The sequence below is a fragment of the Meles meles genome, chromosome 4 (genome assembly GCF_922984935.1).
Source record: "Meles meles chromosome 4, mMelMel3.1 paternal haplotype, whole genome shotgun sequence".
NCBI classification, from domain to species: Eukaryota; Metazoa; Chordata; class Mammalia; order Carnivora; family Mustelidae; genus Meles; species Meles meles.
In genome coordinates, this window is record NC_060069.1 from 118,349,784 (window position 1) to 118,377,120 (window position 27,337).

General features: G+C 35.2%; 1 protein-coding gene across 3 annotated transcripts in view; it reads right to left on the minus strand.

Annotated features, from left to right (window-relative positions):
• EPHA6 (EPH receptor A6) overlaps positions 1-27,337 on the minus strand; it is a 929,004-nt gene that overhangs the window by 226,591 nt on the left and 675,076 nt on the right. For all 3 annotated transcript variants that reach the window (XM_046001268.1, XM_046001267.1, XM_046001266.1), the window contains 3 exons: positions 23,194-23,302; positions 19,954-20,027; positions 16,956-17,081 (listed from right to left, as the gene is read on the minus strand). In XM_046001268.1, the coding sequence (XP_045857224.1) occupies positions 16,956-17,081; positions 19,954-20,027; positions 23,194-23,302 (309 nt within the window). The remainder of the gene's footprint in view (positions 1-16,955; positions 17,082-19,953; positions 20,028-23,193; positions 23,303-27,337) is intronic.

Genomic DNA, 27,337 nt, shown 5'->3' on the forward strand with positions numbered 1-27,337 from the left:
ATTTTGAATAATATAGATTATTGATTGATTTTTAATGTTTAAAGTTTATCTTAGAAGATACATAGGAAACAATTCTAACAGTGCCTTACTTCATGTTATGAAAAACATGGAAGAGGTTTAAGGGTTAAAGATAAGGAAGAAACTCAGAAATGAATACATTAGAAATAAACACATTTATTTTTGAGGTATTTTCAGTGCTTATCTCATCTTGTAGACCATCAAAAATACAGTAGTCCTGGATTCTGGTTAAAGACAGTATTGTATTATATTCTTATCTCTTTTCCATCACTGAAGCCTCTCTAATAACAGAAAAGGAAAGCACTAGGTATAAACCCTCAAGGACAAAGGACAGAACATGGGACTCCAGTGGAGGAGAGGTCCTCCAATTTTTAAAGATAGAAAGTGATTGAGGAGTATTAATGGGTACCATCGGTCATAGAAAGGGAGACAATGTTGCTCTGTTGAGAGAATTTCGCATGGTGGAAACACAGATGGACTCTTGGCTTAGATGCACTCATTACGGCAAAGGGCAGGAGTGAGACATAGGACCCCAAATAGGCAAGGGTACAGCCCGGAAGTCCTTTAAGAAAGAGTTGACCATTAATTCCGATGAATTATCAGAAGATCATTTTCTAAAAAAAATGATAAATACTCTGAATGAAAATACAAACCACATATTGGCATTTGAGTATCTCTGATAAAATAATCTCCCAACCACCTAAAATGACACCTACTGCAGACATGTTTACATTCTCGCACAGAACCACCAAACAGTCCTTATTTGTGAATATGAATGGAAAGCCAGGAATCAAGGGACATGTGAGAAGAATTTCTAATATGAAAGAGAGGCAAAAATAATAAAACAGAAATAAGGAAACTAAAAGAAGCAGTAACAATATAAGATATTTTATCCATCAAGAAACATCTGGATGTGGAAAGAAAGAAATAATGAAATAGAGAAATATCTGGAAATTCAATGGTAGAAAAAAAGACTTAACAGAAGTCTTAGAGGATAGAATAGTTGAAGAAGTCTGCTAGAAAACAGAACAAATCTGCCCCTACAAAGGACAAACACAAACACTAAATGGATGAGTTTAATGCTTAAGATGGCAAAAATTCAAACCAGGGGTTCCACAAATGACTAACAGACTAATAGAGCTCAGGTGAGAAAACAAAACAAAATAAAACAAAACAAAACACACATAAAGCACAGGGGGAGGTACAGGCTTCCAGCTATGGAATGAGTAAGTCATGGGGATGAAAGGTAAAGCATAGGGAAGGCAGTTAATGGTATTGTAATAGCATTGTATACTGACAGATGGTAGTTACACTTGTGATGAGTACAGCATAATACATAGGGTTGTTGAGTCACTATGTTGTACACCTGACATTAATATAACACTGTGTTTGACTATGATAATAAAAAAGAAATTCTGATAGAAATCTTTTTAAATGGAATTCACATTTTCCTGCCTCCTTGAATAGGAGAAATGGAACATAATTTCTTCTAGGAAAAAAAAAGAAAAATAATACTAAACATTTTCAAAAACTAGCATCTCTGGATTGAGAGAGTCTGTATGTGTGTAGCTCATTAATATGTAATTCCAAGGTGGAAACCTCCAGGCATGGAACTGGTCAGCTGCCCTGTTGTCAGTTAAAAGATAGCTAAGAGAGCAGTACCTTTAAAATTCAGAGAGAAAATATTTTTAAATTTTAATTCTATGACCAGACTAATTATTTACTGTGTTTACCTGAAAGACATGTTAAGATATAAAAGAATCCAGAAAATGTAATTCCTCTGCAAACTTTGCCCTATGAATTAGGAAGTCAGTAACAAGGTGAAGCTAGGAAATCAAAAGAAAGAAAGATCAGGGATACAGGAAATAATGGATCCAGCTTAATTAACTGACCAGAATGGAGGATGAGACTCATGGATCAGTCCAGATGGAGGTAGGAGAGCAGGCTTTATAGGAATGTGGTGGCAGAAACGCTTGTACTGAATGATACTCAAGTCTGCAGCAATTGGAGCAGGGGTTGGCAAGTTTGTGGTCAGGTAATAAACATTTTAGGCTTGTGGATAATTCTGACTCTGTTGGAGCTACTTAATTCTAAAGCAGTAGCCCCAGAACACCTATAGACAATGAGTAAACAAATGGGTGTGGCTGGGTTCCCGCAGAACAGGCAATTGGGCCTGCAAAACCAGAGTTTGTGAAACCCTGCCCTGGTAGAAGCTCAGCTGTGAATTTCCAGCAGTGTTAGGAATAGGACCTAAATCTATGTGGGAGAAGGAGGCATAATTTAAAAGGACCTACACAATTCAGCAGTCAGGTTAAGAAAGGCTAAACCTTTCTCTCTTCCCAGCTTAGCAAAAACTAGCATCGGAGTACCAGGAGCTCCCACAGCAGAAATCTTAGCAGAAAGGGTCAAAAAACATTTACATTAGTGTAGCACTTTGAAAATAAGCTGTTTGTATATCTGCATTTTAATTACAGGTTTTTAAAAAAAGCTTTAAGTATAAAAATTATTTATATTTGTTGGAACAGTACATAAAGACTTAAAAATAATATTTAAAATTATAAGGGAGAGGTAGGTGTTACAAGGAAGCTAAATCTTTATCTGTGATAATAAGAAGTCAATAGATAATTGTTACAATAAATATGGACATAACCATTAGAGTTTGAAAAACCCCACAACAATCCATTAAAAAGTATTGTCATGGATGCACAGGACTTGAAACTGGATGGGCATGAAGGGAAGGGGTGGTACATTTGTGCTTTTCATTACAAGATCTTCTGTTTTCTTTAATTTTTTAGATATGGGCAAGTCACTTGGGTTTTAAAAATTAAAATTGTTGACTACTGCTTTTGTGGCAAGTACTGTTAAGTTTCATGGAACAAAGTAACAGGTGTTATTGTGTACTATGTACTAAACGTACTATGGACATTTGTTCCATCAATCAGCAAGTGAATCTTAATAGATTAATGCATCAAATGTAAAGACAACAAACCACATTTAATCTTTTTCATATTTATTATTTAAAAAATAAAATGTAACTCTTTTCCCTTACCTCTTCATTTTTCTATCCTTAGCCAGGTATTAACTTCTGCAATGCTACCCAACAAGGAGCTGAGCAATACCTTCTGGGTGTTGTTTACAACTTTGTCAAACAAGACATTCTGCCTACTTTGGGAAGAACTTCATTTTTCACTCTTCTCTCACTAACCTGGTCATGGGTATTTAGAAAATGAGCATTGTATTTTGAAGAGTTGTTTCCCATCAGGTAGGGTTCTACACTGTAATTAATCTCTTTATAATGTTCTGGTTATTTCTTATCTTCATAGGAAGTATAGATAATGGGGTAAAGAAATGTTATTTAATATGGTAAGAACATAGTGACTTTCACGTTTTTGTAGAAGTCATTGTCATAATGTCTAAACACAATTTCATACTTAGAACTGAAAATTCTAAAATAGAGGGTTCTGATTATATTCACAAACAAACAAAAAACCAAACAAACAAAACAACATCAAAAGAGCCCAGACTCATTCTTGGCTAGAAAATTACTGGAATCTTCTACATATATTTCAACATCTGAAATTTTGTAAATCTTCTAAATATCCCTGTGTTTGTTTGTTCCTGTGTTCTTATCTTAGTCATTCTGGTCAGAAAACCGAGACTAACTCTGTGTGCCTTGTTCTCATGAGTCCCTGCATTCCTACTGGTTACTCTCCTGCCAATCCCTGCTTATTGAATTTCTTTCTCCACAAGACATCTGAGGGGTGGTCTTAATTGTAAATCTGATTGCATAACTCTAACATTCTTTGCTTACTTTCCAATCTCTGCAGGATGAAGTCATCTCTTGGGTCGCCTTCCTTGATCCTTCAATTTAGCTTGTATGCCTTTCCTCCAAGAGACTGATACGTCCTTATCATACCTCCATCACAACACTTAACCCTGGGAATGTATAAGGTGAATTACTATCTCATTCCCCTCACTCCAATCCTATACCAGGCTATAACCCTTTTGAGGATGAAAGTCATTTATGGATGAATAAATACTTTCATCATTTTGTACATTAGAAATTCTCTATCCATTCATTAAGGTTATGTAGCACCTACCACCTGCCAAGTATTATTTAAAGGGCTAAGGGAATAGCAGCAAATAAGAGACAGAAGAAGACATATGATAGGAAAAACAAAATGAATATATGGTACTTGGTGATAATTGCTATAGAGAAAAAGCAGGGTAAGGGGGAAAGAGTGTGGGAGGAAGGCTGCTACTTCATAAACATCCTTACAGGTCTGTCTGATTAAAGCAACACTGTTCCAGAACCTGGAAGAAGTAGAGGAATGAGGAAAGAACCATGTTTTTATTAGAGCTAGTACTTTGGAGTCAGATGAAACATCAGTACATAGGCCTTGAAATGGGCATGCATCACCCATGTTTGAAGATGAGTGAGGAATTCACTGTTTCCAAAGAGCCTTGAGTGAGGGAGGGGTTGTGGGAGATGAAGTCAGAAAGGTAGCTAGTAGATGAACAGGCTTTTGCTCTAAATGAATCAAGTAACGGTTGGAAATTGGTGAGCTAAAAGTGACACAATCTGATTTACATACGTATATGTTCCATGGCATGTGTGGACAACACAGCACAGAGGGGCAAAGGTGGGAGCAGGGAGGCCAGGAGCGATGTTGGTGGGTTGGGGGAGGGTTGCAGCTCTGAGGTGGTAAACATGATTGGCTCTGGGATATATTTTGAAGGCAGATCTGACAGGGTTAGCTGAGGATTGATAAAGCGTATATGAACACGTAAACCATTCTTCCAATGAGGGAAATTTGTGATATCACCCTAAAGAATAGTCTCGTGATAACTCACTCAAAGTGAGTATCCACATTGACACTGGCCCTGGTAAGCCAGGGGTTTTCAGTGGATCAATGCAATGGTGTTAGACAGTGATGGCAGTGACGGTTCATACTGCCATGACAGATCACCAGAACAGATAGCAACGGTAACACAGTCCTCATATCATGGAGTTGAGAAGTGACTACTGACACACAGATAGACAGATGGCTGGGATAAAAGCAAGGAACACAGCCAAATTCACTGAAGATATGTGGAGATTGTGGTAATGACTGCAATTTAAGGAAGAGCTATTGCACAAGTGACGGAAGATGCTATCCTTCTGGAAAAAGTATAGATTCACAAACACAAAAGATTCTTTGTAATAAGTTAATAAGAACATGGGCTCTGAAATAAGACTACTCTGGAGCTGAATTTGATATTATTATTATATTAGCTGGTTCACTGTGACCATGTAATTCAATTTCTATAACGTCTTAGCCTCTTTGTCTGTAAAATGGACATATGTGACTCATGATTCTCAGCAGTGTGAGGACTCAGAGAGATGATAAATACATGTAAAGCTTGCTTCAATCATGTCAACAGCTAGTAAACTCTCACCTACTCTTAATATCAAAGAGAGACTACCTTTCCTGATAGGATGAAGCAAGAGGGGCAACCACAGGAAAGATTCTGGCAGGGACAGAGTACGAAACGTGTCCCTTTCAAAAGGAACTGCGCTGGCCAATACAAAAAGCCCAGCTGCTACCAGCTCTAAACAGTCCTTATATAACACACGTTCTCATCCTGTGAGTATATTGACTTCACCATGACAGCAGTACAGGAGAGGCTACACAGATCATAAATACCAGCCTTGTTGCTGTTTCCATCTTTCAAAAGGTCAATGAATTGTGATTTGTACCTACTTCTTCTTTTTTTTTTTTTTTTTTTAAAGATTTTATTTATTTATTTGACAGACAGAGATTACAAGTAGGCAGAGAGGCAGGTAGAGAGAGAGGAGGAAGCAGGCTCTCCATGGAGCAGAGAGCCTGACGCGGGGCTCGATCCCAGGACCCTGGGATCATGACCTGAGCTGAAGGCAGAGGCTTTAACCCACTGAGCCACCCAGGCGCCCCTGTACCTACTTCTGAATAAAGACATACGAAATGTAAGGGCTGGAAACTTGGGAAAACTGACAATTTTCTTGTAAACTTTTTACAAAAGGTTTATTTTTTATTTCAGTGAGAGAGAGAGAGAGAAAGCAGAGGGAGAGGGAGAGAGACAAACTCAAACATACTTCTCATTGAGCATAGAGCCTGAGTGGGGTTCAATCTCATAATCCTAATCTCATGACATGAGCAGAAATCACGAGTTGGATGCTTAACCGTATGCACTACCCATGTGCCCCCAAACTGACTATTTTCATTTTAAGAAACCTAAAAGAATAAGAAAAAAGCCCTAGCCAGAATTGTAGACATTACAATTACACTTCATTTAACTTCAGGGTACAATTTAAAAATCTATACATGGATTGGGTTGGATTCCAGGATCAGAGATTCTATAAAAAAGGAGGGATAGGTGTCCATAAAATACAGAATTCCAATAATGCAAACACAGTTATCCTATCAAAGAAGAAAATTAGAGAGTGTATTAAAAAACTTGTCACAAAGGGAGTTCTGAGCTCAGTCATGAGAAAGACACATAGCTAACTTGCAAAGCAGAACAAATTCAGATGATATGGGAAAGAACCCTAATTATGCAGGCTGACCTCACTGAGATGAAAAAAGACCTGGAGAGTTTAGGAATATCCACCTATACAAACATGATAATATTTGATAGGAATATTTATTAAATGGGAATATGAGGAAAATATATGCCAGTTTGGATGGACAGAGAATATATATAATTTATATAAATATATAGTATAGGTATATAAATAAAAAACAACCTTGCACTCACCATCCTAAAATCAGTTGGACACATATAAAAACAAGTCTGGCATAAGAGCAGCTCATCGGAGAAAGACCACTGGGGATAAGCTGGCAGTAAGCGTTTCCTATGCCAATAGTGTATGGCAGCTGTTCAAAAAGCAAAATGCAAACTCAGGCTGCATTAATTGAGGCACAGCAGGAAAGGTACTAGCCCTGTGTTTTCTGCATTCATTTAAAAAAAAATTGAGTATTGGGTTCAATTCTAAAAAGACTTAGAAAAAAACTCTAATTCACCAGAGAAGGTTATCTGAATGATGAAGTATCTGGAAATCATGTCAGATGGAAATGGTTGAAAGGTTTAGACAAACTGAAACTGGAAAAGAAAGATTTATGAGGTTCACACATTATCTTCAAACATCTGAAGGGTCATGGAGTAGAGGAGAAGGAGTGGAGTTACTTTGAATAAATTCAGTTTTGCAGAAACAGTACCAGGGGGTAGTGCTCTAAGATTATACACAGTGTTATAAGGAAGCACATTTTTACTTACAGAGATTCTTGATTTATTAGAATTGTTCTCAAGGGAGTGTGCTGCCTGGTGGGGCAGTAAACACTTTCACTGGTCATGTTTTGATAAAGGTTCGATGGTCAGTTAAAATCAACTTTATTTCATTTGCTTCTCAAGACAGGATGAAGCAAAGGCATTTTGTTTTTATTATTTGCCCCCCAAAAGTAAAAATTCCTCTTTTCTTTAATCATTTTAAACTTTATAGGTCATTAAAACTAAAAAGTCACTAAATCAAAAAGGTCATTGTAATTAAAAGCCAAGAAGCAGGCCTAGAGTTATATATTTGTCAAGAAAAAGGAAAAGCCTAGGCTTTGAAGAGAAATTAGATATAATAAAGAGTCAGTGACATCTAACTCTAAAATCTCTTGAAAGTTTCCAAGATTCCTCTTTATAATCTCCATACCTCCTCTTCTACCACTTTGTTCTTTCCCTGTCTACCCAGTGGTTCCCTCATCTTGGCTTTTCTTATCTTTCAAAGGCCATCTTCCTAATGCAATCTAATTGCTAAGTCTGCAGTGATCTCTAGACTCTTTGCATTTCAAAACTGACTTACACATATGTTTTGTTCACTTATGATGCTTCTTTCTACTTCCTTTCTATATCTCTATTCTACCGTATGTCTTTTTTTTTTTTTTTTTTTTTTTTTTAGACTGAGAGAGAGAATGGGTTGGGGAGGGGAAGAGGGAGAGTGAGAGAAAAAATCTTCAGTAGGTTCTATACCTAGCATGGAACCTAATGGGGAGGCCAATATCATGACCCTGAGATCATGACTTGAGCTGAAATCAAGAGTCAGATGCTTAACCAGTTGAGCCACCCATGCGCCCCTCCTTCATGTCCTTCTTGGGCCAGAGCTCCTTTGTTATTCATTTCTGTAAATCTCACAGTACCTAACCCAAGCCGTATTATTACCTAGTAGTCACTAAATAAGGAAAACACCGATATCATTCATTAGGAGTGCAAAGCAAAAATGGTCATAGAGAGAAAATAGGAGATAAATTCATAACCTGTTATCCATCCCAGGCTTAACAAATGATGATTCATTTCTTTTTTTCAAGTAATCATCTCTATAGTAGATTGTAAAACATGACTATAAATTCTTCCTGACTTTGTATGCATGTCCTTTGTGATATGACTTTGCTGTTCCTTTCATCAAGAGGTAGAATCTATTTTTCCACCTTGTTATCTTGATGGGTCTTGTGACTTGCTTTGACCAACATAAAGTATTAGCATTATCCCATCCAGGGCCAAGGCCTAAAGGGACTTTACAACTCTTTTTCTTATCTGCTTAGGACACTTGCCTTGAGACTGTCACACCTAGCCTGTCAGGTGAGGGAGAAGCCATATGGAACCAGATCCCCCTAGACCATCTAATAGCAACTCTGTCCAGTTGAGCTGTCATTCATAGGAGTGACCCCAGGTGAGACCAGAAGACAACCCCAACTCTAGGAGAGCTGAAACCAAAATGCTGTCCCAGAGATTATGAATAAATGAAATTACTATTATTTGAACCATTTAGTTTTGCAAAGGATTGTCACATAGCAAAAGATAACTTGGACAGGCTACAAAGACAGAAGTCATTAGTTAAACACATAGACTGAGAATATAAATATCACTATGCGAACAATGAACTAATTATCTCATGCTAAATGAACTACAGTATGAAATAAGCAAGTCATATAATAAGATTTATGATCTTAATTCACATCTCATTATTCACCAATGTAGTATGCTATCTTGCCAGCAGACTCTCTTACTGGCTTTAAGGAAATTAGCTAGCCTTTTGGAGAGGCCCACATAGCTGTTCTCTAACTAACAGGCAGTGAGGAATTAAGGCCTTTGGTGCAACAACCCTCAAGGAACTGTATCCTGGAAGCAGTCATATAAATAAACTTGCAAGAATATTTTTGCCCATCTGAACATCACATGAGACCTTCAGATGAGACAATAACCCTAGCTGACACCTTCACAGCAACCTTGTGAGTTGTCCTATAGGAACTAAGCTGTGTCTGAATTCCTGAACCATAGGAAATTTTAGCTAATAAATGTTATTGTTTTAAGTTTTAGGGTGATTTGTTATGTAGCGAGAGATAACTAATGAAATATAAGGAACAAAAATTGTTAATGATATATAGGTTTTCTTGTGGCCCTTTGCATTAAAAGAATGTATCATTTATTTTTCTTTCTATAAAAGATGCACCCAAAGTTCCTCTATCTCCTTGGAGTACTTTTTTGAAAACAAGATGTCAAGTTTTCTTCATTTTGCCAGATATTTTATCAATACTTATCAAAATATTTATCAAAGTGGAAAATTACTAAGTTCTTTGTAAGTAATAAAAAAATTCTTCAAAATTACCTCATCTGTTACGCAAACTCAATAGAAAGTAAAATTACAATGTAATCTTTTCCTTAAGATTCTATTTTTCATTATGCAAATGCAAAGGCCTATAATAAGTTCTAAGACTTTGGTTTGATTTATCAAGTCAATTATTAACATAAGTATTGCAACTACTATAATTCACAATTGTCCTCTATAAGTTTGTTCTTCCTCCTTAGTTTTACTTTATATATATTATCTGTTTGATTTTATATCATATTTATTGTGCTGTGCTTTAACTTACCCTCCATATTAGCATTTTTGCTGATTACCAGATGGACATAGTCATTTAAAGGAGTTACTTAGAAATTATTCTATATTCTTCTAGTCATTCACTTAATTACTCATTTATTTATTTATTTACAACCATTTCTCAAATTACCACTAACATGAGGCATCTTGCACGAGTAGGAAATGCATGTGCAAGATAGCAAATGTACATTAAATGGCTCCCCAAATAAAATATGGAGTGCTGAAATACAAGTAAATAAAATTAATTAAAGTCTATGAAATTGATATATATTCCTATCTTTGATAAATCAACCTATTAATTTTTTAGATGTTCCAGGAATAAATTGATAAGACTAGTTTACAATGGTTTTACGTTAAGATATAAATTTTCTTTTGTTGAAGTCATTTCATCATATGATTGTTAAGTTTAAAGTAAAAATAAACACATAAACACACATATAACTTCACAAGATACGGGGGAAATTAAGTTTTGAGTTTAATTAGAAGAAAAACAAGAAAGAAGTTACTATGGGTTTGGCAATAGAATTCTGTATGGGCAGATGTTTATATCAAAAGTATTTTAAGAGTTGAGTATAGAGTGCCATTACTCTTAGCCATTTCAACTGAATATAGAAACTATTTTTAACCCGATGGTCATGTTTCTGTCCTTTTACTGAGTGTCTACTGTATGACAGAGCCTCAGTATGTGTCATCTTTAAATGTTGCATTAATCCTACAAGATAGCTATTATATTATTATGAATCCATTTTATAGGTGAACAGACCAAATTTCTGAGAAATTACTAAATTGCTGAAGGTTATGGAGTGAATTAATAGTAAAACTGATTCAAGCCTGGGTCTGTCTGGCTCTTTTCTGTTTCTTTTATTCATATTATAATGTCCAGGGAGAATGGATAAAGCCTGTCTTTCATTACATCATTTGATTTAGAATGCTATGAAATTCTTGGGGCACCTGGGTGGCTCAGTGGGTTAAGCCGCTGCCTTTGGTTCAGGTCATGATCCCAGGGTCCTGGGATCGAGCCCCACATTGGGCTCTCTGCTCGGCGGGAAGCCTGTTTCCTCCTCTCTCTCTCTCTCTCTTCCTGCTTGTGATCTCTATCTGTCAAATAAATAAATAAAATCTTAAAAAAAAAAAAAAGAATGCTATGAAATTCTTAAGTAAAAGGCACAAAAGTCTTGCCAGAATCTACTGTTGATCTTATTTTCAGTCTAACTGGTTGGGCAAAGGGGTTTCTAAGAATAGAAAAGAAAATTAATCTGACCTCTACCATAAATCTTTTCAATGGATGGACAAGAACAACATTTGCAATTGAGAAGATCATCTCATCAAATGCAGAAAACAAAAACAAAAACAAAAAACAACAGGCCATAAACTCAAGTTTCTTCTTATAAAAAGTGAATTGTGAAACCGCATTTGGAACACTTTCTACACTCCTCTTGTAACGTTGCGAAAAATACAATATAGCTGCAGAAAAGGAACAAAAATCATACAGGGTATGAGAGAGTTCCTTTAAGCTAACTAAAAAAAAGAAAAGATTCTAGAAAGGCTAGTTGGGGGGATGGCAGCAGAGAATTAGAAGGGGCCCAGAAAGTAAGCACTTTGCCTTGCACATTAGCAAGTACAACCAGAACCTCAAAGGCAATTGCAATAACAGAACCAAATATTAGGCTGAATAAATCACTGGTTTGTCATTAACTTTTTATATCCTTTTTGTTGTCCTTTTGACTTTCTTCTACCTGCATATGATTGCTGAGAAACCAACAGTTAAAATTCCCTAACTATTCTAGGAAGAGAAAAATGGTTAACACTAAACCAAGAAAAGAGAAGGCTGATAGTAGAAGCAATAATGAGTTCTGTATAGATAAAGGAACAGAATATGAATGACAGGGAGATACTATGCATTTCCGCTGAGACTAGGAAAAGAGGGAAGGTCAAATATAAGAGGGTGCCCTATGGGCTTAGAGACACAAGAATGATTTTTTCAATGGAATAATGTTTCAAAATTACAGATACTCAGCAAGGCAAGTTTTTCTTATAATGGTTTAGGTTCAGTATTGCCCTGAAAAAGGGAGAGCCTTTTGATGACCTTTTCCAGCCCATGATTAAAATTCAGTTTACCAGTTTTCTCATTATCACTCAAGATATGTGTAAAATAATGATTCTGTCCTAATCTGACTTGGTTCTTTTAGCCTGGGAATTTCTGTTTTACAGTTCTCTGGCCACAGTATTTCATTTTATGATGCAAAAAGTCAAAGAAGATAGATGATCTTGATAGTCTCCTATGCAACAGAGCTGCTCACTTCATTTAAATGGAAATGTGCATTTTCATGGAAAGTCAGGCCTGTATTGATGAACAAAGATAAGCTGCCACTATTAAATAGGATAGTGATACACACACACACACACACACAAAAGTGTCCTAGAAAACTCATTTTAAAAAAGTAAAATTTACAGTGAAACATAGGGAATTTTAAGTATGTATTTAGATATGTATGTGTGTGTGTGTGTGTGTGTGTGTGTGTGTGTGTGTTCAGCCTAGATATTGAATAACTTTTCTAAGGATTTGTCACATAATATTTGGGTAGTTATAAAGTTGAGAATCTTAGGACAAAGGTTGTAGAAGACAGGTTGATTACATGTTTTTGTAAGCATAGTGACTTAATATGAAAAAAAAATTAGCACCATGCCTTTTATAAGTAGATATTAGCCATCTAACAAACATTTCTCAGTGAACATGTTAAAAAACCTTACAGATTAAAATATTTCCCATTTTTTTCTTTCTTAAACTTTAATGTAGCTATTTTGAGGTTCATTTTTTAACAACTAATTTAAGAAATATTTAATGATTATATTCTATGTCTCCCAATTAGAGGCCTGGAAAGCATTCTTTAAAAAAAAAAAAAAAAGATGCTATTTATTGCACCAACATGAGATTTGCTAATTTTTCTCTGAGACAGTTCATTTGAATTACATTGATAAATCAGTTGCTCAAAGATGTTTTACTTATTCTAAATAATCTTATCATTAGTTAAATTAGGGCTTTTAATATTCTAGAAAGACATACCTTTATTTAAGAAGGTGAAGGCAAATTTTAGAAATGTAAATACAAGCAATAAAAGACATTTGACAATACTGGCATTAGAATGACATTTGTTCTTTAGGGCAAAACACAAGGAAAAGAATTCTAATAGGACACATTGGCTGGCACATGTAACAGCCTTGCACAAAACAGTGTCTTTCCACACCCACCGTGAAAATGTTTAATGGTCTGCTTCTTTATTTATTTGAAGCATTATTTCTTTGGCCTCAGAAATAATTTTGGGGGTCCGTCAAAGTTGGGTTTAAACTCCAGGTCTTCCTTCTACTACCTAGTCTTATAATGTTGAGCAAGTCACTTATTCTTTCTTCGTCTCATTCTATTATCTATAAATGAGAATAATACTTCCTACCTCATGGAATTATTATGACAGTTTTACAAGGAAATATGTAAAAGGCACTTAACCCAGGGCCAGTCCTTGAGTAGGTGCTGAATAAGTGTTCACCATCATCATCATCATCATCATCGTCATCAGAATTAAAGAATCTCCAAAGGGAAATAGGGTAAGCATTATTGTTACCAAGGGTTAAAATTCAATTTTTACAAAGGAGGTATCAATTTATATTAAGGCTTCAATGATAAAACACATTAAAGGAGACAGGTCAAGATGATTTGTTGCATCCCTTGTGCTGAATGCCAGGTGTTTATACATGTAAATCTCAATTAAGTCTGGCAACAACCCCAGAAGGTAGGCAGTATATTCCCATTATACAGATGAGGAAATTGAAGCCCAGAATTTGGCCCAAGTCATGCAACTGTTAAATCACAGAATCACTACTGAACTTGATTTCGTTTGACTCCAAAGCTCGGTTTCAACTTAACTTCCAAATTCAAGTCAACTTTGGGAACTATTCAAATTGGAACACTCACACTTATCTAGACCTGATCTGAATTAAGAGCATGAGCCTGTAGGGAACACAGGCTTTACCAACCCTCATCTTTTTTTCTCTTTCATCCACAATCTAATCCCACTAAAGGAACCCCAGAAGTCAGAGGCCTACCAACTATAGCTGTTGCCTACCCACAGTCTGACTCTCTAGGCTCTTTGCACAGAGTTGGAACATTTCACTACTCTAGACAGAGCCCAGAAGAGCATTTAAAAATTTTTTTTTCACCAAAAGCCACATAGGTCTTACTGATTTTTCCTCAGTAATGAACTGTGAATTCCTATTACACAAAGATATCCTCTGTGTGGATTACACAACGGTATCCTCTCTATGGCTACTCTCTATGTGTAGTGCTTTAATGAGGCCTAAATATCTTTCTTTTGACAATTGCTAAGATCTGGTATCTTGCCTCTCTCCCATCTCACCCACTCCAACACTCCTCTGTCCCATATCTACACTGCCACTTAAGTCATTTAATTTACATTTCCAAGGGGAATACCTAATGCACACAGATGATGAGAAAGTAGGAGTCTGAGAAAAAACAATTAAATAGGTGGGGAAAAACTAAAGGATATGAAACCACCTAAGGAAAGTATTTACAGTAAAATATTGGGCAAGTAGCCAGTTATATAATTATGTCATAGATGTTAACATAATTCTATTAATTTTTCTATAGTTTGGCCAAAGAGTGCTTTTTTCACTCTGCTGCTGTAAGAAATGCCCATACATTCACTAGTTTTTTCCACAAATAGAGTTTTAGGAATATGACATAATGGGGTTAATTAACAAAGTCCTACTAGCCAGGAATGCAAAGAGGAATGTTATGCTAAAACTTTGTCTCATAAAGCATTTTTATGATTTTTCTGAAGATGGACAGCATATTGCTTGAAAGTTGAAATAATCAAAGCTGAATAAATATAAAAAGGAGACATTGATGTAAAGGATTGATTACATGGTTTAGATATTCTGTCTTTGCCAAATGAGAGGTATCTCAATAGAACATGTTAGAGGTTAGACAAGGTAGGGAAAATATGATAGTAAAAGAGTCTCTATAACAGTTACCGTTTGCTTTGGTAATATGTTTACTTTTTTAGGGCAAAATTTACGTGTTGCATGAAGAAAACCTAAAAACTAAAAATGAAAATTTATTTATTTATTTGTTAACACCTAGATATTTGATTTTATTTCTCAACACTATGATTTCAGACACTGACATTTAATTTGTGCACAAAGGGCTATAATGGAAAATGCTTCTATTGAATCTACATGAGGAGTGAACACTGAAGTACAAAAGGACATACCACTTTTTCTTGGGGACCAGAAGATGAAGGCCAAGTGCAGGGTGCAGTGGGATTATTTGGCTTCCTCTCTCCTCTATTTCTCTGCTGTCTTAAGTAAATGAATCCCCAAACTAAATGAATATAATGCAATTACTCTTTCAATTATACCTTTAATGCCCATTGATGTGTTTTATGTTCAACAGAAGATAATAGAGAATCTGGTTTCATTCCAGGTTCTTCATCTTTCTGATAAGATAGCCTCTTCAGTTGTGAGCATTAGGATTAAGTGTATAGGCCCCTTGTGTCAGCTTTCAAAGGAAGATCTGGCCTTGCAGGAGATGAGATGATTCACTGTGCATAGGGAATAAAGTGATATAAGGAAGGGCTCTCTCCAAATATCTCTGGAATTCTTGTACAGGGCTGGATTTCTGTGTATTCAGCGAACAGATTCCATTTAACAGGAACAGTCATACAGAGTCTTGAGTTTAGATGGACCTTGTCATTTGCTTAAAGCTATGATGTCACTGTCTTGAAATTCTTAGTAACTTTTTAACAAGAGACTCGACATTTTCATTTTGCATTGGTCCCTGCAGACTGTGCAGCTGGCCCTCTGGTGAAGAAGGGCTTTAGAAAGAGACAAAGGATAATCACCAGATTTCTTTGGGCTTTGCAAAGACACAATACCTAGTTGGAATGGCCATACTTTGGTATGTATGCTCTCTCCAAAGGATTACACAGATAACCAGTATCTAGGGGAGACCAATTCCACTGTTCAGGATACAGTCTCCCTTCTCTACTTAAACTTCTCCCTTCACTTCTTCGCTGCATGCATGGCTGCACAGTCAGAGATTATATTCCAAAACTTACTCTCTTTGTGCCCAGGTAATTGCATTTGGACCACCAAGATGTGAATAGACATGTTGACTGAACTCTTTCCTTCTCCTTCTAATAGGCTGGAAGGCTTTGGCCATTCAGAGAAGGATGATAGACTAAAGGAAGCCAGAGCAAAGAGTGAAAGGAACTTTGTCCTTTCAAGACTTCCTGAATAACAGCTCCTCTGCTAACATGGACTATACACCTTAGATCAAAGATTTGAAAGAGGACTAAATATTCTGGGGTCTCTTTTTTAAAATAGCTTAGTCTCTGTCTTAAGTATGTACAGAGTGAACTTCTGGGAGCCAATTCACAACAAATTTGTGTTTATCCAGAACAGCTGTATAAAACAGTGTTCTATTTGAACATTCTACATAGGGAAAACCACTAATTAGCATTGAAATGACATAAAACATTATATTGAAGCTAATTTTATCCTCAATGATTTTCAGAACACTTCTGGATCTTGCAAAGCCTCAAGGTCCTCAATATAAATACTAACTATAGTATATGTCTATAGAGGTTGGGACCTGAGTAAATCTATAGTAACTTATGAAAAACTCCTGAAGTTGTATCTTCAAAATAAATTTCTGTATCACTGTAGTTTCATTGTAAGTTATCTCCATATTGAAAGAAGACTACAGGAATTAAAAATAACGTTTGTGAATTCTCTCACTGCTTAGGAAATGAATTTACATGTTTACAATACTCAGAAAAAAACATATATAAGATAATTTTACTTTTCAGTTCTTTAAAGTTTTCAATGATTAAAACTACTAAGATTTAAAATATTATATTGATAAACCAGTCACAAAACCATCAAGGAATCTTATCTTCAAAAATACGGACTTTGTGTTTACCTGCCCCAATGACTCTCTCGATGCGAATTCTTGAGGGATCAATCTCCTTTGCAAATTCATGAACTGCTAGAGATGGGTCTTCATATGTATCTGGATCTATGTAAGTTTTAATTCCTGGGAAACGTACTGCAACAAAATTAAAGATTGATTTAGTTTAAAATACTTTAGTGATTACACATCTTGTGTATGTTTAAACAAGGATTGATATACTAAAGTAGTCGTTCTTGTTATTTAAATTCACTTCTCTTCTCTTTTTGTCCCATTCTTCCTCACCCTCCATTAAGTCTTTGAGTACTTAAAATAAAAAATTTATTTACCTGTTAATGTAAAACGACCTGGTGGTATAACAGAGAGTGAGATGATAGATTCCAGAAAACATATTTATTATATCTCTGTAAGACATTTAATCAGTTCACTTATTCAATAACATTCATAACATTCAATAACATTCATACATTGCATACCTGATCTAGCTCTGGACATGGGGGGAAAAGAAAAGACTTTCCCTCCCAAACAAGCAAACCTGTTAGTGTCCCTCCTGGACCCTTTGTGCTAGCACAAAGCACTGGGTTTTCCAAATTTGTGCTTCAGTCCAAAAACTCTCAGGCAATGAAGAACAGACCCTATGGCACAGAAATGGACAATGACAATGGACAATAGCCCCTCCTGTTCCTGGGGTTGCTTCCATAGTCACATGATCCTGGAAAGAATTCCCTCCCCAACCTCCACCTATCCTGGAGTTAAGGGTGGGGATCTAAAGTCCAAATCTGGTCACTTGCTGTGTAGTAGCCCCTATTCTCTTTGAAAGGGATGGAGTGCTCACAGTGCACTGGAAGTTAGGATGATGAATAGGGATGCCTAGAAATCTTGAATTTGTGATTATATGTTCATTCACAATTTCTTCCAGTATCTAAAGAAGTCAGATTGCCTGTGGATATTCCTTGGTTTCACTGATTGGTTTCAGTTTTCCAGGTTAGATTGCTAGCTCCTGAAGGACAGATCATCTCTTACACATATCTTTCCAAATGCCTGAAGTATGGTTTTATAGGTAATAACCACACAAAAAAACCTTTATTAAATGTGAATTAGTAGGGATTAAAATATCAACACAAATTTGTGGCATAGTGGATGGATGATACTAGTTTTGTTGCTTTTGATTTTGAAAACCATATAATACCCTGAGTTAAGTGTTGGCTAGGTTTCCTTAGAAACATGCTCTTGCAAGAAAACCTCAAAAGCAAACAAAGAAAAAGTAATAAAGTGAGTTTAGAGGAGGTGATGAAATGCCCACTATTAGCAGACTTTGCTTCATGAATTCTATGCTTGTTGCCTTCTTTCATTACTTTTTGCCTACTGCCTCCTGCTACCAGATACACACCCATGAGAAGATTAGTACTTCCCAAAATAACGCCAATAAAGCATTCTAGGTATATTTAGACCTGACAATGATTCTGAAATACTGTGATTTTCTTGACTTCTCAAAGTTTAGATTGGAAGAAAAGAGAACAGATATTTTTATAACTTAATAGGAGTTGTGGTTTTCAGATTGAAAAATCTAAACGCAAATCCAGTGGCTACTACTAGATGACTAGTGGTATTTAATTGGATTTATGGCATTAATATCACTGTTTTTTTTGTAAACACAGTATATGTAGTACAGGGGGGAAAAAAACTTAGCTCCAATTTTGACTATCTCATTACTTATTTAACTTATCCATGTTTTCTTAAACATCTGTTGTTATCTTTCTTTTACTTCTTTGGCTGCTTATGGTTATTTTCACTGCTTCTTGCTGGGCCCACCTGGTTTAGTTTATGCTAAACTGCTAGTTGGAAAACAGATGACAAATACCTCAGGAGCATCTTTTTCCTCTGCATTTCAGTACTAAATGCCCTGCAGTGAATCTTAAGATTTCTCGGCGTATGTCATCTGTCCAGGTGTTTGGATCCAGTTTTCTGCAACTGTTCACAGTGTTTCCAGTTCATCTCATGGTTGGTAGTGGCTGTCAGCGTTCTGCTCTCTGCCAGCGCAGCAAGCCTCAAACGTATTGTAAAAAAAGAGCAACTAGGGAGACCTTGCTAAAACTGTGTATATCTTGGCCCTACCATGGATCCTCTGAGTCAGAACATTGGTGAGTGAGAAGGGAATATTCTATGCAGATAGTACGCACACCCTGAAATATCTGTGAGCCTCCAAAATAGCCCTAAACCATCACTTAAATCCTTTCTGCCCCCTTCAGCAAGTGGTATAGTTTGAAAAGTCCCTTATTCCTTTTGCTCAACTTGAAGTAAAGATGAGTTTAAATAGTTAAACAACGTGCCTCACACATTATCTCTATATTGCGGTTAATTAGAGAACATCCCTTTCTTGTTAATTCAGAGTCTCACGACAGAGAAACTGTCTTGACAAAGTAGTTTGCCGTTTGGATGTGGAGGTGTAGGTGGGCGTTGGGGAGGAGAGGGTGGCAATTATCAAACCAACTATAGTGGTAATTATAGCTTGCTTGGGAAGAAATTCTACAAATGAATATAACCTTGTAGTCAGCTCAAGGATTTCATACATATTCTAAAAGTTAAAGAGTTGATTTTCTTTTTTAGCATTAATGAATTGTAAATTGATTTGTTATATGCTTAAAATGACAATCCCTACAAGAAGGAATAAAAATTCCTTAATATTTCTATGGCTAATGCTCTACTAAATAAAACCAGTTCACATTCAAGAGCCATTGTGAGCGGAAAATGACTAGATATAAGCAGTCATCTTGTATTTTTAGCATATTCAGTCTTTGTGTTTTCCAGCAAGCAGAATTAGTAAAAAAAAGTACTGTCATTTAATGAGAAGCAGGTGTGATTTCCACAAACAAACCTGAACCCAGATGAAAACTCTTAAGGCTGGAAGTACACTTTCTCAGATTTTCTCAACTCTGTGGATATAAGTCTAAAATGAACTCCCGAGGGCTGGAACAATGTAAAACAATGGAAGAGTCACTATAATACTTACAATGCCCATTCTGCTGTAAGTGGTTTCTTCTCTTCTCTTCTGACTTCATTTTGGCCTTTATGTACCACTGGCACCTTTTAAAAAGGTAAATAGAATCTTATTTTTAGAACTGAATGAGAATCAAAACCAACTAAAATACCTATCACCCATAGGCAAAGTTCTTATCATAAAGGTCATTTTTTAATGAAAATCTTTATAACTGTGAAAATACTCCATACAAGGTTTTTTATAGATATCGAAATTAACCCTAAATAAGAATAAGAATAAAATAAGTGGATTGATTGATCCAAATGATAGGAATCTTAGAGAATATTCTATAATCAGAAATAACCAACATATCCTTCCTTATATAACTAATAGAGCTGGCAAAAAGCATTAAAAGTCAAAGTGAGAACATGTTTTTTGAGTCAAAAATCTCAAGCATTTAGACAACTGTCTTCTAGTTTCATTGCTAAAGAGCATGATTTCTTTTTTAATGTCAGAAATTTGGTAGAGGTGTGTTCCATTCTCTCTTGGAATGATTGTGCTCTAAGAAAGGGGAGATGCTTATTTTGCATGATTTCTTCAACATGATTAAATTCATCAGCATCCATATGATTCAACAGTTCATCAAATTTCTAATTCCAAATGATTAAACAGAATACATCTGTGGTATACAATCCAATCTCTCAATGTGAATTTGTCCTCAAACCCAAATTGAGTATTTATTCAGAAATGTCTTAGAGTTTTTTAGAATAATTTCCAATGAGTACTCCCCTTATCAAAGTGCTTAAGGGATACTTCAAAATGAATTTTTTTTTAATCTTGTGTAATTGAAATTGTCTTCCCCAGGATGTAGAATAGTAAAGTAGTTTCTAATGTCATATAAGCTGGCAAACATGGAAAGTAAAAGCTGAAAATAATTTAATACAAATTTTTCTTTTATCATTGAATTATCTTTTTAAATGATATTCAAATTCTGCTTCAGAACTCCCAAATAAAGATAACATTTGAGCCCAGCTCTCAAGTTTATTAGGGCAAACTGATTTAGCCTAAGGACTAAAGGTTTGTTAAACATATAGCAACACATTAAGTGTTGGTATGTTTATTTTTTTTTAACCTAATTGTCATTGTGACTTTCCATGCACCAAAACTGTGTTTAATCCCTCTTCCTGCAAGACAGTCCTAGACAGGATCAGAAAACCTCTAACTTGTTATTTTTGGATTTTTGTTTTGTTTTTTTTTGTGTGTGTGTGTATGTGTTTGTAGGTTTTTTATTTGTTTTTTCTGGCAAACAATTTAGACCTCCACCAGGATGCACAGGGTTTTGTTTTCTTCCTTCTGTTGTTGTTGCTGCTGTTGTTTTTATAACCAGTTCTCCCCTGCTAATGACTAAGGATTTTGTAGGTCCTGTTTAGTATTTTAGGATATTATATTGAATATTCTGTTTTCAACCAAATGGTTAGTTGGTTTAAAGAATCCAAAATTTGTTTTTTTGCCCACTAAAAGACAGTTGTAAAAACTGTGATGGTGGCAGGAGTTGTCAGACATTAGCATGAGGTATAAAGGGAGTGAGAAATAGGAGAGTGCCGGGCAATGGTGTCTGGTGATGTCACCAGGACACGCCCAAACTAGTCCTTTCTATTACGATTAATTTATCAGTATTTCCTGCATTCTTTCATTAGATATTTTTCTTTTTTCTTATTACTATAGCTATGACTTTTCTATCATCTAATCAGTCTCCCAACACAAGAGACTCTGAGATACTCTCTTATAAGAGCAATACTAGGCCTATTAATTCAGAAAATATTTCAGAAAATAATTCAGAAAAGGGTAAATGTGTCCCTTTTACAATTAATGTCATAAAGAAGTCACCATTTCAACTCAACCACATTACAATATTCAGATATTTCTCTTTTCCTTGATAAGTTCTATAAAAGTGGGTTTGTTACAACTAAATCTGACACCTCCAACGGGTAGCAATTACAGTCAGGGAGGGACCCACCTTTGACAACTGCCTTCTAAGTACTTGTGAATATATTGATCTGCACCTTTAGCCTGCTCTAAAATTGTAGGTAATAAATTTTCCATGCATGCATATCCTCTATAATTTTAAAATTAATTTTAATAAAATATTGATACATAAGTCAAGTTTTAAAATGAACAAAACAAAGGGTGTTTATAGTTCACTGAACTATTTCCCCTGAAGGTAACTCTTTGTCATTTCTGCTTATTATCAAATGTCAACATTTTCCAGTTGAGATGGCGTACTTTGGCTGGTGTCCTCATGGAGGCACAGTTTTTGGCTGGCATTCTTATTGCACTTTTAAATCATGACATTGGTTTTTTGAAATGTATGTGTTTTTCAGATTATCAAGAAAACTCTTGAGGTATTCTTTTGTGCTCCTACTGATATTCTAGCAGGAATTATTGTTCCTGTTGTGGGAATAAAATATGATATAATATACTGACAATATCTGACTAAGGCCTGTTGAGGCTTAATATCAAGGCTTACACAAGAAATACTAATTTTTTTTTGTTTTTTTATGTGATTTCATACATACTATCTTTACTCACATCTCTGTATTGTCAGTACTTGGCTCATGGTAACAATCCAATATATCAAAAAATCAATAAATGGTTTTAATTCATTGTTATACCAAATATGTACAAAAATAGAAATAAAAGTTTTAGATGGGTGAAGCACTTTGACCAGCTAGTCAGGATTCCAATCTAGGTCTTTTGTTATGTTAAATTTATTGTTACTCTAAATTTTCATCCTTATTACACTAAAGTGGAGTAATACCAGGTTTATAAAACCAATTAATATAATTCTAATATAGATCCTTTCACTATCTAATGAATAAATATAATACATTCTATAACACTAAGTTTATAAAGAGCTTTTATATAAATTCTCTGTTGAATTATTTTTCGCCCAAGAAAAATCCCTTTCATGGGATAATTTGAATGTAGCAAAGGAAAACCTCAGAAGTAACTTAATTGAGTAAGAATTTATCATTCATAGCTTTTGAAGTGTTTTAATCTAATCGTTAGTTGCTTTCATATTCAGAAGCCTATTGATAATAGAGAACTAGCCAGGTGGTTCTGTTATCGTACAAACTTCATTCAGAGCAGAATCTCCCCTGATCCCCTTTTCTCTCAGACGTGGTTTGTTATGTTGAAAAGCATATGAATACAAAGTATATAAGAGAATGGTTATTCACAAATCTTGGTAATCATCTGGTATGCTTTAGTTACCTCCCAGTGATTAAGAAGAACAAAGTAAGAATGACGAGGAGAGTAAATCCCCCAACAGCCGCAGTGGCTATCACGAGAATCTGTCCCTGTTCGGCCGCCATGTCAGAAGCTGAAACACAAATACAATATTAAAATTTCCCTGGGTGACATTTCACTACCAAAATTATTTTACAACTTAGTATGTACTTGAAAATATAGTAATGGACACCAAAAATCCATACTGTATTTGCTTTTATTTGGCACACAGGATGCAAACTTAAAGTAAGGGCTGAAGGTTGAGGTCATTACCCACAACATCACTTTTTCTTCTTTTTTAGAAAAATACAGATAAAGTAGATGGATTCTTAGTATACCACATTTTAGGATTAAGTATTTGTTGCAAATTTAAATCAGCAGGTGGACTTAAAAGGATTTTGTTTATGTAATTGCTAATTTATTTCCTTAAACACTTTGATCAACAGACTAGGCTTTACCCACTGTTTGGTGTCTATTTCCACAAAGTGGAAAGACTACTGCATAATTCACTTATGCAGAATGAGCAAGAATGAGCTTTTTAATATTTCATGGAGCTTAATTCAAACCCTAAATTTAAGAACTCTCACTCTACAGCACAAAGGTGTACATAGTAAGTTCTTAGATGTCTAGCAGTAATTGAAAAAATGACATTTGAAAGGTTCCTTTTTTTTTTTTTTAAAGATTTTATTTATTTATTTGACAGACAGAGATCTCAAGTAGGCAGAGAGGCAGGCAGAGAGAGAGGAGGAAGCAGCTCTCCGCTGAGCAGAGAGCCCGATGCGATGCGGGGCTCAATCCCATCATGACCCTAGCCGAAGGCAGAGGATTTAACCCACTGAGTCACCCAGGTGCCCTGAAAGCTTCCTTTTTTGAAGAGAAGACTAGATAACATATGGTATCAACATATTAATTCTTCATTGACAAAACTATCTAAAACTATATTGGATGCTTTTACTACTTCCCAGGAATCTTTTAAAATATATTAGTTCAATTAATTAATTGGCACTTCTTATTTTGTGTATTATTGAAGTTTTAATCAGATATATTTTTTATTGAATAGGATAGGAACTATTGCTTAGGAACAGAGGCAAGAAAACTGAAGCCCAGAGAAGGTACAGAACTTGCCCAACCCTACACATGATCATCAACAGAAATCAACCTATAGATTTTTGTTTCATTTCTCCTTATGCTATACCTTGAAGTAATAATTCAGTTAATTACTAATATTCTAAAATATTGAGTCAATCAGTCCCTTAATCTCCTTTAACTAGAATAAAGCTTGATTTTTATTTTGATTACTGTAAAAATCTATTAATCAAATCATTTATACACAGAAAACTGAACCAAGGAAAGAATATAACCGAAAAACATTTAATTTTCTAATACAACAACTTATTAAACTTGGATACTTCAAGACTTTCACAGAAGTAGGTCTTCTTCTGGGAATCAAGTATGCAGTATGCTATGTGCAAATTTATATCCAGAGTACTAACTTCCTCAATAAAAATGACATATCTACTAGAAAATATCTGAACATTGAAAGCTATTGTTGAGTAAGAAACCGGTCATAGCATTCAAAAGGTTTTTTGAGAAATCTAAATGTAAATAAAATTAAAAATCATTTATGTTCAGGTTTCAGTAAGAAATCTATTAAACCTTGGAATTAGAGTTTCATCAGTATGATTTAATTAAGATATATTCAGGCATCTATTTCTTTTAGCTCATAATCTGTCCAGATAAAAGTTAAAGTGTTGCATCTTATCCAATAATGTGAAGATGTTTTATTAGGTCCTCAATGAATTTCCTAATCTTCAAAATAGGACTGATATTGTGGGAATTAATGTGTGCTCTAAAATGTCAAACTTTCACACTGAACATTATTGAATAACAAATTATAAAGAATAGATGTTACAGAAAACAACATTAACTTTTTGAAGATAAAGAAGATGGCATTTAAAAAGAAAACATTTACTTAGCAAAACTGTTGTATTTGTAAAATATATAATATAGTTCAAGAGTTTTAAAACTGGAGCTTATATTTTCACAATAGACAGGTAGCAAATAATTTATTGAGACCGTATATTCAAAATACAGATGGAGGAGAAGATTATGTAATTGGGCCTTTTGAAAATCAGATTACTTTATTATAGAACACTGTGTTGTTTAACTTAAATAATTACTTAGCAAATTGCCAGTTTTACTAATGTATCTTCTTTTTCACCCTTGTAATTACATATTTATGAACTCTGCTTCAATTAAAATTTTAATTAAATAACAGAATATTAAGTTGTGACACTTCAAAAAATGCATATGCCTGTGTAATTGTTTCTTAACTTGTGCACCAGAAATCCTAGACACTCTTCTTTGAAGATTAACATATTGTTGACCCTTGAACAACACAAGTCTGAACTGCATGGGTCCACTTATATGCACATTAAAAAAAATAATACAGCATGGTATTGTAAGTGTATTTTCTATTATGATTTTCTTAACATTTTATTTTCTCTAGCTTACTTTACTGCAAGAATATAGTATATAATACATATAACATACAAAATATGTGTTAATTGACTATATATGTTATTGGTAAGGCTTCTGGTCAATAGTAGGCTATTAGTAGTTACGTTTTGGGGGAGTCAAAATGTGTATGTGGATTTTTGACTGCATAGGGCAATGGGGATGGTTGGTGTCCCTAACCCTCATGTTGTTTAAAGCTCAACTATATATAAATATATAAGTCATTTGAAAATAAGAGCCTATAAGGTGATACACTATTATGCTGGGAGTAAAATGCCATGGATTAGGGGGCTGGGATGATTATGAAAATATTAGGAACATCATCATCATCAACAGTAGCCACTATTTGTTTCATAATAAACTCTCCTCGAGCACTATGCTTTACTTCAAATTCAGCATTATTCTGCACAAATTCAGCATTATTCTGCACAATGATCTTAAAAGGTAAGTACTACTATTATTCCTAGTTTAAGTGGTTATAGTATTTGTATAAGGTCACACTTCTTGTACACAGGGAAGCTGGCAATCCAACTCTGATTTGCCAGGCTCCAGATCCATGCTGATGCCAGTATTTTACATGACCATTTTCACTAACAGAACAAATGGCTAGATCCAGTGCTTTTGTGGGACCTCAGTCCATTTTGCTTGACCCTGGTGTCAGGTCTGTAAAATGAGAATGTTTAATTAAATGTCTGTCACAACCTCTGAGCAATTTTTATTATGATACTGTGTTATCCATAAAGGCTACAAATATTGGGAAGAACAAGATTTGCCTTTGAAAATAAGAGGGACACTCATGACCTGTGCTGCAGCTCTTGGTCCTTAATGGGGATAATTTCTGCCTTTTTATCATATAAGTGTTGGCCAGTCACTGAGCTCTATCTCACAATGAAGGCTATAGTCCTTAACTTTGTTCACAAGGCTCTCTACAAATGGCTCTAAATACATATCTCCAGATTAATATCATTCACTAACTATGCTGAATTTCTTCCAGTTGCTTGAAAGAGAGTGCCAAACTCTCTTTCATGGTTAAGTCCTAGTCAGTCCTCTTACGTGAACAACACATCATTTGGGAAGCTTTTCTCTGACTATGTTTAGATTTGATTAGGTTCACAGACTTATGTTAGCACAGACCCTTGTACTACCTCTACCAATAAATTTCTATCATGTTTTATTGAAATCACTTCTTTTGTAATTTTTTTATGAATTCCACGAGGGCAGGGATTTTATTATTCACTATTGTATCTATAGTAAATTGAATGATGACATCTGCATTACCCCTCTCTTTGCCCCTACAGAAAAAAAGAGAGAGAGAGAATTTGTAGGTGCAAGTAAGTTAAGGATATCAGTCATCCTGTATTAGCTGGGTGGACCCAAATCCAATGACAAAGAGACAAAAGAGAAGACAAAGAAAAGTCCATGTGAAGATAGAGGTAGAGACTGTGGAGATAAGCAGCCACAGGGCAAGGAATGCCTGGAGCTTCAAGGACCCAGAACAGACTAGGAAGGTTTCTTTCCTAGAGCCTTAGGAGGGTGTATGCTTCTGGCTTCCATAACTGTGAGAGAATTTCTGTTGTGTGTGTCATTTATGACAACAGCTCTAGGAAACTTA